Raw genomic sequence first — 16336 nt, 5'->3', positions numbered from 1 at the left:
GAGGTTTCGGTTACCCTGTCCTGCTGCTAAACCTCTCTTAAACATTGCATATTATGTCTGTCTCAGAAGTGTGGAAGGTTACACTAAAGATCTTTGCATCTTTGCTTCAGCATGGCAGCGAACTGCATGAAGGCAGGTGGTTGTGTCCTCCCCTTCCCTTGCCCTAGTGCAATGTGGGTTTTCCAAAATGCAGCAGGATTTGTGAATCTTCATCCTCTCTGATGACTTCTATCGTCTGGGCAAGGAAGCTCCTACACAGGTGCTGTGTACAGTTTGTGCTGTGCAACACTTCCGTGCTTCTGGGAACCCTATTCTGGTGTAAGGGCAGGCACACTACGTGTGCTTGCAGTTATCAGCACACTGATAAAGTTCCTGTGAGCTGCCAGTCCTTCAGCTGGAGCATGGTGATGGAAAGTACATGCTGCTTTATCAGCTGAAATCGGTTTATTTAAACCAGCCCTCCTCAAATGGTGTTATGTGCTTCTGCAACAAGCTTGAGTGTCAAATGGGAGGATGGAAAGTGCCTTTGCCCTTCCTGTGTGGTGAGCAGCAATGCCAGGGCAGAGGAAGGGGCATGCTGCTCTGGGGTACAGGCAGTGCTGGAGGTTTGCGAGGGAAAGGGGGAGGCTTACAAAGTGGATGATACTTCACTTCTGTCCCTCCTTCTTCCACTCCAAACACAAGCTGGAGACTAAGGCAGTGTTCTGATGGGACAGAAAGGGAAGATACAGAGGCCCCATGATATAAAATAGGATATAAAAGGAAATGATACCTCTGAGGAGACCTGTATCATGAAGTTAAGGAGTGACTGACTCACTGAATTAGTGACCTACATCACTAATGATTGTGGGTCATGCATATTTTGCGGGTTTTGTTTGATGGTGGTTTGTTTTGTTGTTGTGACTTCTCTGTGTCCCAAGAGATAGTGTCCTGGAATTGTTTTGCTCTAAGCTAAGGGTTTTGACCACAGTGGCACACGCATTCTCCCTGCCATGGCTCCCAGAGGAGGGAAAGAGCCTCAAGGATGGAGAGGATGTGCTTCCTGCAGCCTGTGGCTGCTCTGATTAATCTGCTGTCAGATAACCACACGTGATTGCTGCCTCAAACCAGGAAGGACATAGTTTGGAAAGCCAAGATCTTGCTGCCTCGCTTTCCCTCCTGCCTCGAAGGGAATCATCAGGCCTTTTACATGAAATTTGGGTGTAAATAAATACTTGTGGAGTCGGCTAAATACAAAGACTTGCTTAAATGGTGGCTTTTCTCTAAGAAGGTGTATTTCCAGGCCTGGCTTCTTATTTGGTTTTGGGCCAAGGAATGTCTAAGGGAGGCATTGAAAATATTTCCTGTATAAGTAACTGGCTTCCAAAATGTGCCGCCAAAGTGCAGTTGGCAAACGGTCCTCAGGGTGCCATTTGTGACAGCTTGAGCTCATCCAAGCTGTGACTGTTGAACATTCCTTGCTTTTCCCCTGTGCCAACCCTGTTTTCCTTGTGTTATTATTCACGTGGTCAACTGGCTCAGACAGCTGATAAAACACTGCTGGTGTTGGTGGAAGAGGAGGAAAGGGGATAGTTTGGTCCCAGTTCCATGGCTTAGGTTGTTCAAGTGGCAGTTTTAATGTTGCTGTGAATGGCTACAAAAGCCTGCTGCTGCTGCAGGCAGTTTCTCTTAGTTTTCCAAACTGAAACTTGCTGTTATCTTTTTCTTAAACCCCAAACCCAAGCTCACAGCTGTATTTAAAAACAAAACAAAAACCCACCACAGCATACTAAGGTTGAAAGCTAGCTGTTGGAATCTCTTCGAGATCTTCAAATGTGTGACATGGACACATGCATCTTGAATTTACAAGGGTCCGTATCATAGAATCATAGAACAGTTAGGGTTGGAAAGGACCTTAAGATGATCTAGTTCCAACCCCTTTGCCATGGGCAGGGACACCTCATACTAAACCGTGTCACCCAAGGCTCTGATATCATGGCAAACAGCCTCAGTTTTGGTAACTCGTGTTACAGACATTTGTACTAATTATGAGTTCTTTTCCTTCCTTGTCCCCCAGGTGTTTGGATTGTAGCATAGAGGCACTATGTACTCAGAGTGGAGATCCTTGCATCTTGTCATTCAAAATGATCAGGGGAATACTAGTGTACTTCACAGCTATCCTGAAAACGTGGGGAGAGAAGTGGCAAACGCAGTGGTGCGTCCTCTTGGACAAGCTTTAATTACATCATCTGTTGGGAGTGAGAGTTTACTGAAAACGGACAAAGAAGTAAGTGCATTTCCTTACAGAGCATAGTTTCCTTCATGCTAGAGTGGCAACGTAATGATTTTCTGTAGCCTCCTTTATTTTTCTCTGTAGTAGTCTGAAGTTGTATGAAGTATGCTATATTTTTAGGTTAATAGTCTAAATAAGGCTTCTGTTAACATAGCAACAGTGTACTTCATGACCTAGTAGCTCAGATAAACACTACTGAACCAGAAAGTTCAGGCTAAAACAACAAAAACCAACCCCAAACCCACCAAACGCCATCAAACTAGTAAAAAAAATGAACAAGGGATGCAGCAGTTAACACACATGGAGCCTTTCTACTGACTTTCATTTTGGAAGCAACAGTGTGTGACTTCTTAAAGGGTCTTTGAATAGCAGAAGTATTCACTAGAATTTGGAAATCTTTCATTGCATCAGCTCTTGTGTGTTCTGAAGAGTTCTCTCTACAGGTTAGACTAGGATTCAGGGTTTAGAGTGATTTGCCACTTATTCTTAATCTTCTTAACGTCATGATATACAAATTAATGACTTGGTGTTTTCTTCCGATATATGTTAAATAGAATTGCCCGTACCACATAACTACTGTTGCATTGTTGAGGTAGAGCCAGTGTGCTCTGACCATTGTTTACCTGCTAATATTTATCTGTAATAATAACTTCTGCTTTGTTTCTTTAGGTAAAATGGACTATGGAGGTGGTTTGTTATGGCCTGACCCTCCCTCTGGATGGCGATACTGTGAAATACTGCGTCGATGTATATACAGATTGGATTATGGCTCTTGTATTACCTAAGGACTCCATTCCTTTACCAGTTATTAAGGAACCAAACCTTTATGTTCAGAGCATTCTCAAACATCTCCAAAATCTCTTTGTACCAAGGTGAGTGTTAGGGCTGGAACACTCAGGAGGCTCAGGAATTCAACATCCTTGGATGGTAATGTTGAGATTCACATGCTTTTAGGTCTTGGACAAAGTTACATAGTCAGGGTGCTCAAACATCATGCTTCCTGTATCATTTGATAAGTTTACCTGCTGCTGTTGACCACACATTGGATAAGTAAGAGGAAATTATTTAATGGTGCCCTATGAAACAGTACTTAAATATTAGCTATCTGAAACTACTTCAGATCAATGTTTAGTGTATGTCTGTAAGTACCAGATCACCTGCTTTTGTCACTATTAGTAATGTATTATTGCAAGTGGTCTTCAAAGTGCTCTGCTGCGCTTGTATCACTTAACTTTACTTGAATGCTTTGTTAATAACTGATACAAATTCAGGCAAGGATTTCATTGCTCTTTATTACTTGCTTCAGAGTGCACCACCTAACCTTAGTTGTCATTGCTCTTGGTTTGTAGAGTAAAAGGGCGTTTTAATTCCTATTAAAGGATGGTCAGGACAACAACACAAACCTGAGTAAAGCATGCTTCTGCAGGAAGTTGTCTCTAAACTTTTAATACATGCAGAACAGAGTCTACTATCTGGGAACCTTTATTCCCTTGGCACAGTAAAGAATGAATTCTTCACTAGTCCATGAAATAGTTGTTGCTGTGATCCCCTGACTGCCTTCTCACCAGGGGCTCTGGTAGCAGGCAGTTCAGTGGTTGCCTATCTGTTGGCGCAAACTGCCATTTCACCTTTATCTCCCAGCTTCATTGATGGAGCTCAGTGAAGGGTGGTAGACTGCACAGGGTGGCTCTTGAGTAAAATAATTAATATCCAGAAACAGGGAGGGCTGGAAAATCATTATTTTAAACACTCTACTCCTCTTCCTCCCTCCCCCAGTATAACTGTTCTGTTGTTTTTCTTTCAAAGGCCTCTGAGATGTATTTGAAACGCTTTTTTCATTGCTGAAAACTTGAACTTTTTGTCCTCCAGGGAGCTGTGTTCAGAATTCACTCCAGCAACAGGAATACGTTCTGTAATGGAAATTAAATGCAGAACTGGGTTGTGCACACCTCGCTTGAGTGAAAGCAAATCCTTATGTGCCTGGGGAGGGGAAGAGAAGAATAATTTCTGGTTTTACCTAGTTGATACAGGTTGTTGGTGCTGATGGGCTCCTGTAGAACGCCTGCGCAGGAGCTCTTGTAGCAACATGCGTTGAGCTATCTCCTGGAAGAGTCTCTTATTCTTGTGTTGAAAATACTAAGCCTTTATTATAAGCCTATGTCCTGTGGAGGGTTGTGATTAAAATAGCTTCCTTCCTCATCCTGGTTTCCAGGAAACGATGTAGCTGTTGGTTCGGCTGCCTGAAAGTGGTGGCCCAGAGTTGAGGTGAGGGTTTCAGATGTAGAGTTGAGGTGTGAAATGCAGCAGCCTTAAGTGGGCAGTTTGACTTAAATATCATCTCAGGAAGATGTATACACTAAATACAAAGCAGGTGTGTATAAAACATTCCAGTTTGAGTGCTTGGCTGTAGCATATGTTTATATGCACAGTCCTTGAAATGGTGTGGTGCCAAGAAATAAGAACAGTGAAAGATGGAAGAGTCAAATTGCCTTTTCTCTATCTCCTGGAGAGACTAGAGAGAGGGTACTTGCATCCCTCCTTCCTGCACTGACCTGCCCAACCCAGTGGAACGAACACTTCTTTTCTTGATGTATTTGAGCAGTCCCCAGGAAACCCTTAGGCTTTCTGTCTCTAACAACCCTACAAACTCTGTAAGCTGTGCAGATTACTCAAGAAGTAGTAGTAGTTACTGCTGTTAGCTAAGGTTTTGGTGCCACAAACTATTGGAAGCACAGAAAGAAAACATGGGAACTCTCTCCCTCTTCCCCTCCCCAGGAGATTGAGATGTAGATACAAGGGTCTTCTGTGCAACTAAAATGTCTGGAATTGATTGAGAGACCATGCAACGTGTGACTGTCCAAGTGTAATAGATGCTTTTTTTGTAGTAACTTCTGCATTTCATATGAAATCATGAGAACAATTCTTGTCACAAAGGAGTGTGGAAACCAAAAGGCCAAACTCTGAGAAATCTAGACATGAATCTGCAAAATACTGCAACCAAAGTCTGCAATTCAGTTGGCTTTGCAGACAGCAGGAGCTGGTAGATGTAGAGGGACTTTAGAGTTGCCTGATCAGCTCAAGGTATCCCACTGGTCATCTTGTATATAGAGCTCCTATGTGTAAACCCCCTTTTTATAGATTCCCTATATTATTAGGGAGACAAGTCTTGAAACAGGCTTTGAACCTTCAAGTCTGTCAAATATTAAAGATACCTTTCAATTAGAGTATCTGTTTTGTTGTTGATCAGGAGAAAAATAGTGCTGTGACCAAGGCAGGGCTTACTGGTCTCAAGCTTTGTTCTACAGAAACTGTTTGTTAGGATCTAGCACCAGCATCAAGCAACTCACTTAAGTCCTGAACTGTGACTAGTCTGCAGTTTGGCATTAGATATTATCTAGAGTCTTTGTAGTCTTGTTTCCAGTACTATAATGCAACATTTATTCTATCCAGATAATAGTTGATAGTATTTTTAAAAGGTATCTGACAATAATCTTGCTGTGTAAGAAAAGCAGATCTCTATCTAGTGGATCAGCATGTTCTTGAGATACTTGCCATGCAGTGTGACTTGTGGGTTATACCACACTGAAAGTGTTTGGAAGAATCTGGAACTACTACTTAGTAGTCCAATGGAAGGTAATATTTTTATGGTTTCTTTTGTCATCCGTTCCGTAAGTGGTAGGAGGGACGAAACAGTGCACAAGTTGAAATGCACCTTGTGTATATTGCACGCTGTAATTTGAAATCTCTTCTTTCACCCTTCCAGCTTTTAGGCTTCCTCAGCATTGTTCGTTGGTGTCCTCAGATCCTGTCCAGAATGTTTCGTGTTACTGTTTTGTACCCCTTCTGCCTTGTCCTAACTGATGGGAAAAGAGTGTGCTGCTTTGGGCTGCTTATGCAACACTTCTTGTTGAGTGGCAGTGTGGAGCTGGTTGTTATTATAAGGAAGACCTTGATAATATCAACTTGTTCCCTTTCTTCCTTACTTACCGCCTCTTCCTTTAGTCTGACTTTTTTGTTTAATGACCCTCTTCTAGGTACTATTTTTTCCCCCTAAATCCAAGGAATTGGGGATAAGAGTTGCGTCTACATTTGGAAGCAAGAGGAAAACTAGGAAGAATTTAAATTAGTCTGCTAATAATGTTTCTCCTAATTTTGACACTTTCCTTCTGAATTATGTATGTAACAGTGATGTCTTACATTCTCATTGTTTGGCCTAAGATAAATTCCCTTGAGATAATGGGGTGTGTTCACCTTATGGTGGCAAGTTCTGTGCCATTTAGAGAAGAATGTTATGGTACATCTTGTACTCACTAAGGCAGAGTTAGGATGCTTAGAGACAGAGTTAAGGTGTATAGAAGCATATTAGCTCATGTTCTTGGCTCTTGTTCAATAATATTGATGTTTCCTCTTGTAATCGCTCAAAGTTCAGATTATTGTACATATCACTTTATAGTTCTTGTTTAGAGACTCAAGTGTTGTTTTCTTCTCTTGCAGGCCAGATCCAGGATCTAGTCAGATCAGATTGTGCTTGCAGGTTTTGAAAGCTGTCCAGAAGCTGGCTCATGAATCGACAATTATGGCAAGAGAAACCTGGGAGGTTTTGTTATTATTTCTTCTTCAGATCAATGACACTCTTCTAGCAGCTCCAACTGTGCAAGGTTCTGTTCCACTTTCATTTGGTTCAATTGCTGGAAAAACCTTTGTCTCTGCTTGATGTTGAGCTGCCAGGGGGATGGGGTGAAACCTGCTGAAAGCTTTTAGTAGCCACTAAAGCACCATAGCTCACTCCTGTTTTGGCTACACTACTCTGAAGTAAAGCTTTGTCAGAAAAGACTGAATGGTTTGGAGCTGAGTTTTCCTAAATGTGTTGTTGCAGAATAGCGACTTTGTACATAACAGTTCTTGATGAATGGTTTCAGATGGTTGCTCCCTCCTTGTTTCACTGAAACCCTCATGTGTCTTGCTGTTTGGCCTGCCTGCTTGGGAAATCATATTGTCACTTTATATCTATTAAATAAAAGACATCAATATAGATAGAATGCAGTGGAAGACAGGCTAAGATCAGGGAATTACCAGTGTCCCTTAGTGACACACATATTTGGCTGCACATTATATATAATGCTTGGGCTTGTAAAAAGGCGAATTGGCTGTAGGAAGCAATTGGGAATCATTCTTAAATGAAAAAAAAAAAAAACAAAACATAAGAGTCTTTACGCACTCAAACTGAAATCTTGGGGAGATATTTGGGGTTATTTAGATCTCGTACTCACTGAAGGTGTGCTTTGTTTCTGTTATAAGGTGGCATTGCTGAGAATCTGGCCGAAAAATTAATCGGCGTCTTGTTCGAGGTGTGGTTACTGGCTTGTACACGGTGCTTTCCAACACCACCTTACTGGAAAACTGCCAAAGAGATGGTGGCCAACTGGCGACATCACCCTGCAGTAGTGGAGCAATGGAGCAAGGTCATCTGTGCCCTTACTTCCAGGTAGGAGAAATCCCAAGGACATACACACATGTACTGGGATGATAATGGTTATACATGTTTTTTTCTCTGGAGTTGCGTATTTGTGGAACACCAGCAATCCAAAAGTGAATGAGCAAAACATAGTGAGAGATCTTGTGTCTAGTATCCCTGGCTTTTACTGTTTTTAGAACCACAGAATGGTTTGGGTTGGAAGGGACCTTAAAGCTCATCTAGTTCCAACCCTGCTGCCATGGGCAGGGACATCCTCCATTAGACAAGGTTGCTCAAAGCCCTGTTTTGACTTGTGTGTCTTCATTCTGCAAGTGAAGATCTGAGTTAGATCTTCTCTGTAACTGTGTAATTTCATCATCTGTCAGATATTTAGCACTTTACAGTATGTTTACTAGTCTCCATCACTGTGACTCTTCATCATGTCCCATGAAAAATGAGTCAGGAATATTAGTGTCACATTATAGTCTGCGTGTTTAATGACAGTCACCACCAAAACTGTTAGGTGTGTGTTACTACTTCATGTTGCTGTGTTTGAGGTAACTCTTGGACTCTGCTTCTCCTACCCTGTGGAGCTTGTGTCCTGGCAGTAGGAATGTGATGCGGGCTCTCCTCTGAGCGGTGGCATTCTGCTTCAGATAGTATTGGAGCAGAGCTGGACCAGACCTTGCTGGGCATGGGAACAGTGAGGATCATGGAATTGTTTAGGTTGGAAAGACCTTTAAGATCATCGAGTCCAACTATAAACACAGCAATGTCAAGTCCACCATGTCCTAAGTGCCATATCTGCGCTTTAAAATGTTGATGGTGACTCCACCATTCCTTGGGCAGCCTGTTCCAATGCTTAATAACCCTTTTGGTGACGAATTTTTTCCTAATGCCCAATTTAAACCTCCCCTGGTGCAACTTGAGGCCACTTCCCCTTGTATGAAGACTTTGTGGGACAAATCTCAGCCTCTCAGAGGAAAGAACTAAATTAATTGGTGAGGAGCAGGGGTCTGGGTCTCTTCTTTCCAGCAATCCTGAGACATCAATAACCAGTTCTATAAAAATTCAAAGATGTATGAAAATTGCTGCACTGTGAAAAACACAGTCCTTCGCTTTTCTGCAGGGGTTTATTTTAACTCTTGGAAACTTTTGCTTTTGAATTACCAGTCAAAATTCTGAGTGTGGATAGATTTTTCTAGGTTATGGGGCTGCCTTGTTAAACCTGTGGGAAATAAAGCTGCAATGCAAGTCCTGTGTATTTCCCACGCTATTTCTGTAGTTATTTTTAGCTCACTAGATGCAGCATTGCATAACAGAAAATATCTTATGATTCACTGGTCTGAAAAGAACAGCTCAGTCTCAAAACATGCGTTGGTGTTCTGCTCCATGCACTGTGCCCACACTTTAGCTTCCACTGTTGACTAACAGTCTTCATTCTGTTGATGCATAGTAACCTGCAGGTTTTCTGTAATGCTGTAGTCTGCTGTTCAGTAATACTGGTTTACACCTAATACAAAGAAAGCTGAACTCCTCTGAGGTTAGCTTTAAGTTCAGTGGTATTTTGAACTTGTAGCTTTTTGATTTGTTTGGACCTTTGGGCAGGCTCCAAATGAGTTTAGCTTAGGGAAAGGTAAAAACTAATTTCTGGGAATGCTAGGATATTGGAAAAGTGTGTCTCGGATCTCTTCCATCCTTTTAGAGAAGAACACTGTGTCAGCTTCTGCAAAACACAGTGTGTCTTTCTTGAAGAGCTTGCTACTCTCTGGACTGCAAATCCTGTGCTGCTTGTAGAACAGCCCTGAGTGTTTCTCATGGTATAAATTGTAACTCATCAGTAACCTGGAATTTAGATCTGTAATCTAATGTGACTTCCTGTCATAGGACACTAGCTAAAGAGCCTTAATGATAAGGGCTTAAATTCCTTCTTCATTTTCTTTTTCCCTGCTCCCTTCCTAGGCAGCATCTTGTCAGTTATGAGTGTGCCTGTGCTAACCAGTAACCCCCTGGCTAATCAGATGAGAGAGCTGAGGTGTTAGGCTTCCATAACTCTTTGATTTTGTTGGACCTTTGGGCAGGCTCCAAGGCATGTACCCTTCAAAGCTATAAGAGGACTAAATGACTGTATAAAGTGAGGAGCTCTAGGAAAACTCGGGATGTTGCATTGTTGCTTGCGGGCCCACCTGGGGATCAGTGATTCCTTTGAGGCTCAGATGCGTTGCTGATTTGAGGAGTATTAACTAAATGACAGATCTGCCTGACTTGCTTTCTAGATTGCTGCGTTTTACATATGGACCTTCATTTCCTCCATTTAAAATTCCTGATGAAGATGCTGGTCTGATTCCTCCTGAAATGGATAATGAGTGCGTTGCACAAACTTGGTTTCGCTTTTTACATATGCTGAGGTATTGTAATTACAGCCGTCCATTGTTCATGTTCTTGCATAATCTCTGTATGTTTGCATGACAAATGAAAGATTTCTCTGGAGATTCCTAAGGTTGAGCACACAAATAAAGTGTGAGAACCTTGTTATACCAGTGCCCTGTAGCAGTTTAGGGCAAGGTTATGCTGTTCAACTTTGAACTCTTTGACTCTTTTAGTATGTAAACTGGTTCATTTAGCTAGAAAGTTTTTAGCTATTGGTATTTTGAAGGATCTGAAAAACAAGACTTCAATACAATTTTGTTTCTCTGAGACAGCAAACAGGAAAAGCAGAACAATAGCTCCTAGAGATATAAACTGCTCCCATTTATTCTCTAGAATGTTAAATATAACCTACAAAAGATTTTTTTTTTTACAAAGGGTGTATCTCTAGTTTATGAAGAAAGCTATGCAGTTAATTTTAACATGCATGTTACTCTTCCTTAAATACACAACAGAACCAAGTGGCATGCTTGGTTTTATAATTCTTGGGAATGGCATTGCATTCATTTTCTGAATGGCTGGAATATTGAGCTATGTACATAGAACTTCTACTAATTAAAGCTGGAGAAACATTAGACTTTCAAATCTAATTCTTATCCAATTTATTATTTTTCTTCATTTGTGATAGTAATATCACAAGTGCTGTACTCTTAAAGTCTGGAATTGCTGTTACAGGATTTGCATCAGTCGGGAAAAATTGCTCAAACTTTCCATCCCATTCCCTTTCTTGTCACTGGTAATAGCAAAGTCATTGCTAGTAATAATTTGAGAAGAATTTTAACAGTGCAAGAGCCTCTTAAACTGGGTTCAAAAAACTGTAAATAAATAATATTACTGCAACAGTGGGATTATACTGTTCTAAGACTGTACTATTCTAAGTGTATGCTCTGGTTCATTGGATCTTAATAACATTCTTACGTGTATTTGGGTAATGTTTGAAGTTAAGACAATAAAGTACTGCTAACCTAGGAAGTGAAAATTGACTTCCTGTGATGGAGTCACAGCTAAAAGTATATTGATATTTGATGCTGGTTTGTGGTGGTGGTGTTTAAATGCCTTAAACTGTTGGGTCTTTAAGTGTTTTTGAAATCCTAACAGCTGATTTTAAACTGACTAAAACGTATTTTGCTCTTTTTGTGTGCAGTAATCCTGTGGATTTGAGTAACCCAGCCATTATTAGCTCTACCCCCAAATTTCAGGAGCAGTTTCTGAATGTGAGTGGGATGACTCAAGAACTGAATCAGTACCCCTGCCTTAAACATCTGCCTCAAATATTCTTTCGTGCCATGCGTGGGATCAGCTGTTTAGTGGATGCATTCCTAGGTAATGCTTTTGTCCTACCTGTGTATAGCTAGGAATAGTAACTTAATCATGATGTTATCTCTTCTAAACGTCTTCTCTATAAATACAGCCATAACAATTTATTATTTGCAAGTGTATCATGGAATTGGTAGGGAAGGGACCGGACCTCAGGTCACTTTCAAATGGGCATCTGTGTATGCAGTAATAACATTTGAATGCATGAAGTTGTGGATGGCCTTAGTTTCAAATGCAAAACAAATAAATAAATCTGAAGTCTAAAATAAAGCAGCCATCTCTTCCCCAAGAAAAGCTTCATTCTCCTTGTCTAATCACCAATGCAAGTGTTAGGCTTTTAGCTTCTTGTGAGTACTGACCACTTTGTAGCAGCAGCGGAGTGCAGTGCCTGTTTTTATAAGGTACTGAATTTTGACTGTCATCTTCAGATCTTTATACTACAAGTGCCAGTTTCACTTAGTTTGTGGTTAGTGGGTGACTAGTAATGCTGGGAAGAAAAGCTGTGTTTCTTTGTGTCTGCTGGTTAAGTGAGTAGCTCAAATTTGACTGAAAGGTGAAGTAGACCTAAGCGCTGGCTGATAAGTTTTAAGTGACACGATACAGCATCTGAAATCTAAAGCATTGCTCTTGGTATGCTTCAGGCTTATTAAAGTTGTTCAGAGAAAAATGTGCTATTGTAAACTCTGAAGAGCTGTCTTCTGCTTCTTCAAATGTATGCAAACAAATGTAGCCATCTGCCATAAGTGTGAGCTGATGTGAGACTGCAAAGACTTGTGCAGACATGTAAACTGTGTTCAGAGAGAAAACTGGCTGTGCAACACTACTGGTTTAGCAGGAGTTAGTTGTTCTATAATGTGCTACGAAAAGTACTTGGCTGCCTTAAGTAACATTGTCAAAAAAATCTGTGTCAAATCTTCAAGCACACTGCAATTCCACATGTCATTTTTCAAATGGGGTGTGAGGGTGATGGTATTCATTACAATGGGAAGAAGTGGTATTTGTCACTTAAGATTCTGCTTCTGATTCTGACTGGGAAGAGTAGCTTTATACACCATGAGTGTTTGCCTGAGGCTGGGTAAAGACTGATCTAATGTCCTGACAGAAAAATGACAGCTTGCTCTGCTTTCTTACCCCATGTCTTGTACTGACTTAGTGTTAGACTGTTCAGCAAGCAGTTCACCTCACAAAATCAGCAGGAAACTATGTGATGGATGGGTTTCAGCTTAGTTTAGTGAGCTAGGATGGCTTTAAAGGGTCAGAAGTCTTAGCGCATGGGATCTTTCATTGGGAAAGAACAAAGGTGAGAGGCACCTGGATTTTGGCAGGAGCGAGCTCTTAAGTTGGCTTTGGCAAATAAACCTTGCCCCTTCCCCTCTTGTCTGCTTTTAGAGTTGGTCCTACCGTGTCCCACTTCTGACCTTCTTAAGATGTGGGGTTCTTTGATGGGTTTTAATCATTTGCTTACATGTAAGCAGGGTTGTCTTTTCCATGTACATTTATTTCTGCTAATAGTAAAAGGGGAAAAATGTTTTTTGTACTGCTGCTGGTTTGGGGGACAGGGAGGAAAGCTAGTCTATTTACAGAAGGCCCAGATGCTTACTGACTGGGCTGTTGCATATAAGCCTATGGAATCCTTGCTTAAATCCTGCTTTATTTCTTGATCCACAGGCATTTCACGACCCAGGTCTGATAGTGCACCACCCACGCCAGTGAATAGGCTGAGCATGCCCCAGAACACTGCTATCAACACCACTCCACCTCACAACCGAAGGCATCGGGCAGTGACTGTGAATAAAGCAACAATGAAAACCAGCACTGTAAGACTCCCTATTTTGTATTTAAGTAGCTGCCCCTTCTGATAGTTTCTTCTATTAGAGGAAGTGATTTACTTTCTTCTAGGAGCTGATCTGTGTGTTCCTCTGTTCAAATAGGTAACTACTGCACACACTTCAAAAGTGCAGCATCAGCCATCCTCTACTTCTCCACTGTCTAGCCCAAACCAGACAAGTTCTGAACCACGGCCACTACCAGCTCCTCGCAGGCCAAAGGTTAACAGCATCTTGAACCTCTTTGGATCGTGGTTATTTGATGCAGCATTTGTTCACTGTAAACTTCATAATGGAATAAACAGAGACAGCAGCATGACTGGTAAATAACACTGAAAAATAGACATACACTTTTTTTCCTTGTTTTACTGACATTTCCTACCTGCAAGATTAACATATGCATAATCCAAACCAAAATCATCTGAAGTGCTGTATTGTGGTTAACCCCTCCCAGCTGAGCCAGCACCTGCTATTAGCTGAAGCAGGTGTTTGGGGGCTTTAAAAAAAATCACGTTTTGCTATTAAACACTCTTGCTCTAACAATGCATTCCTGAGCATGCTAGTGGGGAAATCTTATGAAGTGATGGAAATGATGTGGTAAGATCCCACTGCCTAATTTGAAATCTGCTTGACTATCTCTGAGTAATAGCAACTTTTATAGTGAGTCTTTAATATTTGAAAGACTGTCAAACATTGCTCCAGATACTGCACGAAGTGGTGTTTCTGGGTGTTGGGGAGTGTTAGGGCAACAGAAATACTTAAAAGAAGCAGGTGAAGCTGCTGCTTTTCAGTGCTGGGTGCTCCGTGTTCCCATATATGACTTGATACCTTGGTGGTCTTCAGTCTGTGACTGCTACATTTATTTGTATCTCCTATGTTTTGCTCAGCTTTAGAGGTTAGATGCTTTGAAACATGATAGCAGAAGTAGTGCTCTAGTCAAAGAAGGGTTTCGCATTCTTCCTTTTGGTGATGATAATCAGAAAAGAATAAACTTTCTCACTCCTTGCATTTTTCCTGTTCTTCATGTAGTGTTTTGAATGTCTGCTAAGCACTTCCAAGAGATGTATCTGTCGGGAGCTTGCTGGCCTTAGAGAAATAGGAGGAAGATGTTTGTTGTAGCAAGTTGGGTTCACAGTGGGATGTGACAGCAATAGTTAAACTGATGATCTTCCTTGTTTGTTGTGTCACAAATCCGTGTGTGGAGGCGATGGATTTAGGATTTGGAGTCTGTTAAAGGTATTTTTAGATATGGATCATGTGGTTTTTGAAAGTGTTCTGTTGTGGATTTCTGTGGTAGAAGTTTCAAGTCCCCCTGTAAAAGGCCTGTGACATGTTACTAGAGCAATAGCTGCGCTTAGGAAGGAGTAAGGCATCATTTGATGCTATGTTCAGTTGCACGTGCTCCTGGTGTGTTTCTGTATTAATGCTTTTCAGATTTGACTGGATCATTTTAATTTTGACATAGCCTGTATCTTGAGCAATTTTATTGAAGTGTTTAACCTGAAAAGGATCTCGGCTGAGAAGCTGCTTGTGTGACAGTGTCAGCTGTAAACAGAGATGGTGTGATTCTAGCAGAAGTACAGTTATTCTAAATCAAAATGATTGACTTCCTTGAGGGGGTTCCAGGGCCTTCTAGTCATGTATGCCTAACAGTGGTCAGAAAATGGTTGTGTTGCTAGAGAAGAACTTACTAGCTTCCTGAAAGCTAGAAACACCTATTTAGGAATGACTTGATTATCTTCCTCCTCCATCCTCTTCAGATTTGTGCCTGGTGAGACCAGTCTTTGACTGTCACAAGTTCTGCCATTTGTTAGCTGCAGCGGATCTGAGGGAGTTATGTTGTTGGAGATCCAGAAAACTCTTATGTCCTGCTTTTCTAGCTATTTGGAAGATAGAATTAATTTAGGGAATTTAGTTGAGTCTTTTCTGCCCTTCTGGGATTCCACACGTGTTCTTCCCTCTGTGTAAAGTGCTGGCGACAGAATGCTATGGCAGGCTGTCAGGAGAGCAAACTGAAGATAAACCCATATTGCTGAAACTCTCTACAGAGTTTCCAGAGGCACCAAAATCTGACCCCCTGATTTATCCTTTTGGATAAATCCTTTTACGCAGTCTCTGCTCTAGGAAAATGAAGCAACATTTGTAAAGGGCTCCTGCAGTTTCTGTTGACTTGAAGTATGTGTCTTTTAAATTGGGTTTAAGTCCAAATTGAAAAGTTTCTTTGATTTTAATTCATGAAACCTGAATAAGGCTGAATGAGGAGGGTCGTGTGCTCTGGTCCCCCTCTGTCACACAAGTGGGGCCCATCAGTAATAATCAGATCTGCATTTGTGCCCATCTGCCAGCCTCTGCTTGTGTTACCCAGTGTAGATGTGGCTTGCAGAAAGAGGGCAGCAGAGAAGGACAGTTAGGTGCCACAGTCCCTAACCTTTAGGAAAGATGCCAAAAATAAACCTGCTTCTTTTTGGCAGCAGGTTGGTTGTACCTGTATATATCACAGGCCATCTGCTACCCTTTGTAGCCTGGTACAGTAACACTTCTTGCCAATAGCTTGAATAGTCTTACCATGTTTGATACTGCTGTTGATAATCTTTGCATTAGCTTCAGGAAGCACTACTATTTTTATGGCTGCTTTAAATATTTTATGATTGGGAAGTGCCTGCACTTAAAATCAGCTTTGCTATGTAGTATTGTCTTCTACTGGCCCACACACTATTTTTCTGTCGTAGGACTGCAGCTGTGTAAGATCTCAACAGCTTTAAACCCTTCTAATGTTCAGTTTGTTTCAATTCCACGCAGTTCAGAATTTCTTCTCTCAGAGCTCTCTGATATGATTTCTCTGTTCTGTGTCTGGCTGGAGGACTGAGGACCACTTTGATAAAGAGGTGAAATATCTTGGTACAGATTGCTCCTTGGTCCTGCAGAGGAAGATCCCCTGCCCTGGGATGTCTTTCTGGAATGCTGCTTTTTCCAATGTGTGTTTCTTATTCCTCTTCTGTTATGTCTCATTCTCAATGAGAACCCATGATTTATAAAGAA

At 41.4% G+C, this 16336-nt stretch overlaps 2 protein-coding genes across 4 annotated transcripts in view; one reads left to right on the top strand and one right to left on the bottom strand.

Annotated features, from left to right (window-relative positions):
- SLA2 (Src like adaptor 2) overlaps nt 1-16336 on the bottom strand; it is a 142369-nt gene that overhangs the window by 62592 nt on the left and 63441 nt on the right. The window lies entirely within an intron of this gene.
- Nucleotides 1-16336, top strand: part of RALGAPB (Ral GTPase activating protein non-catalytic subunit beta) — a 54659-nt gene that overhangs the window by 3931 nt on the left and 34392 nt on the right. For all 3 annotated transcript variants that reach the window (XM_062642070.1, XM_062642072.1, XM_062642071.1), the window contains exons 2-9: nt 2057-2266; nt 2942-3144; nt 6767-6930; nt 7571-7757; nt 10004-10135; nt 11299-11477; nt 13140-13288; nt 13403-13619. In XM_062642070.1, the coding sequence (XP_062498054.1) occupies nt 2084-2266; nt 2942-3144; nt 6767-6930; nt 7571-7757; nt 10004-10135; nt 11299-11477; nt 13140-13288; nt 13403-13619 (1414 nt within the window). In that variant the 5' untranslated portion in view covers nt 2057-2083. The remainder of the gene's footprint in view (nt 1-2056; nt 2267-2941; nt 3145-6766; nt 6931-7570; nt 7758-10003; nt 10136-11298; nt 11478-13139; nt 13289-13402; nt 13620-16336) is intronic.

The sequence above is a fragment of the Pezoporus occidentalis genome, unplaced genomic scaffold (genome assembly GCF_034315485.1).
Source record: "Pezoporus occidentalis ecotype Australia unplaced genomic scaffold, CSIRO_AGI_Poc_V1 ctg70, whole genome shotgun sequence".
Classification (NCBI taxonomy): Eukaryota; Metazoa; Chordata; class Aves; order Psittaciformes; family Psittacidae; genus Pezoporus; species Pezoporus occidentalis.
This window is presented reverse-complemented; position numbering and strand designations above follow the sequence as displayed.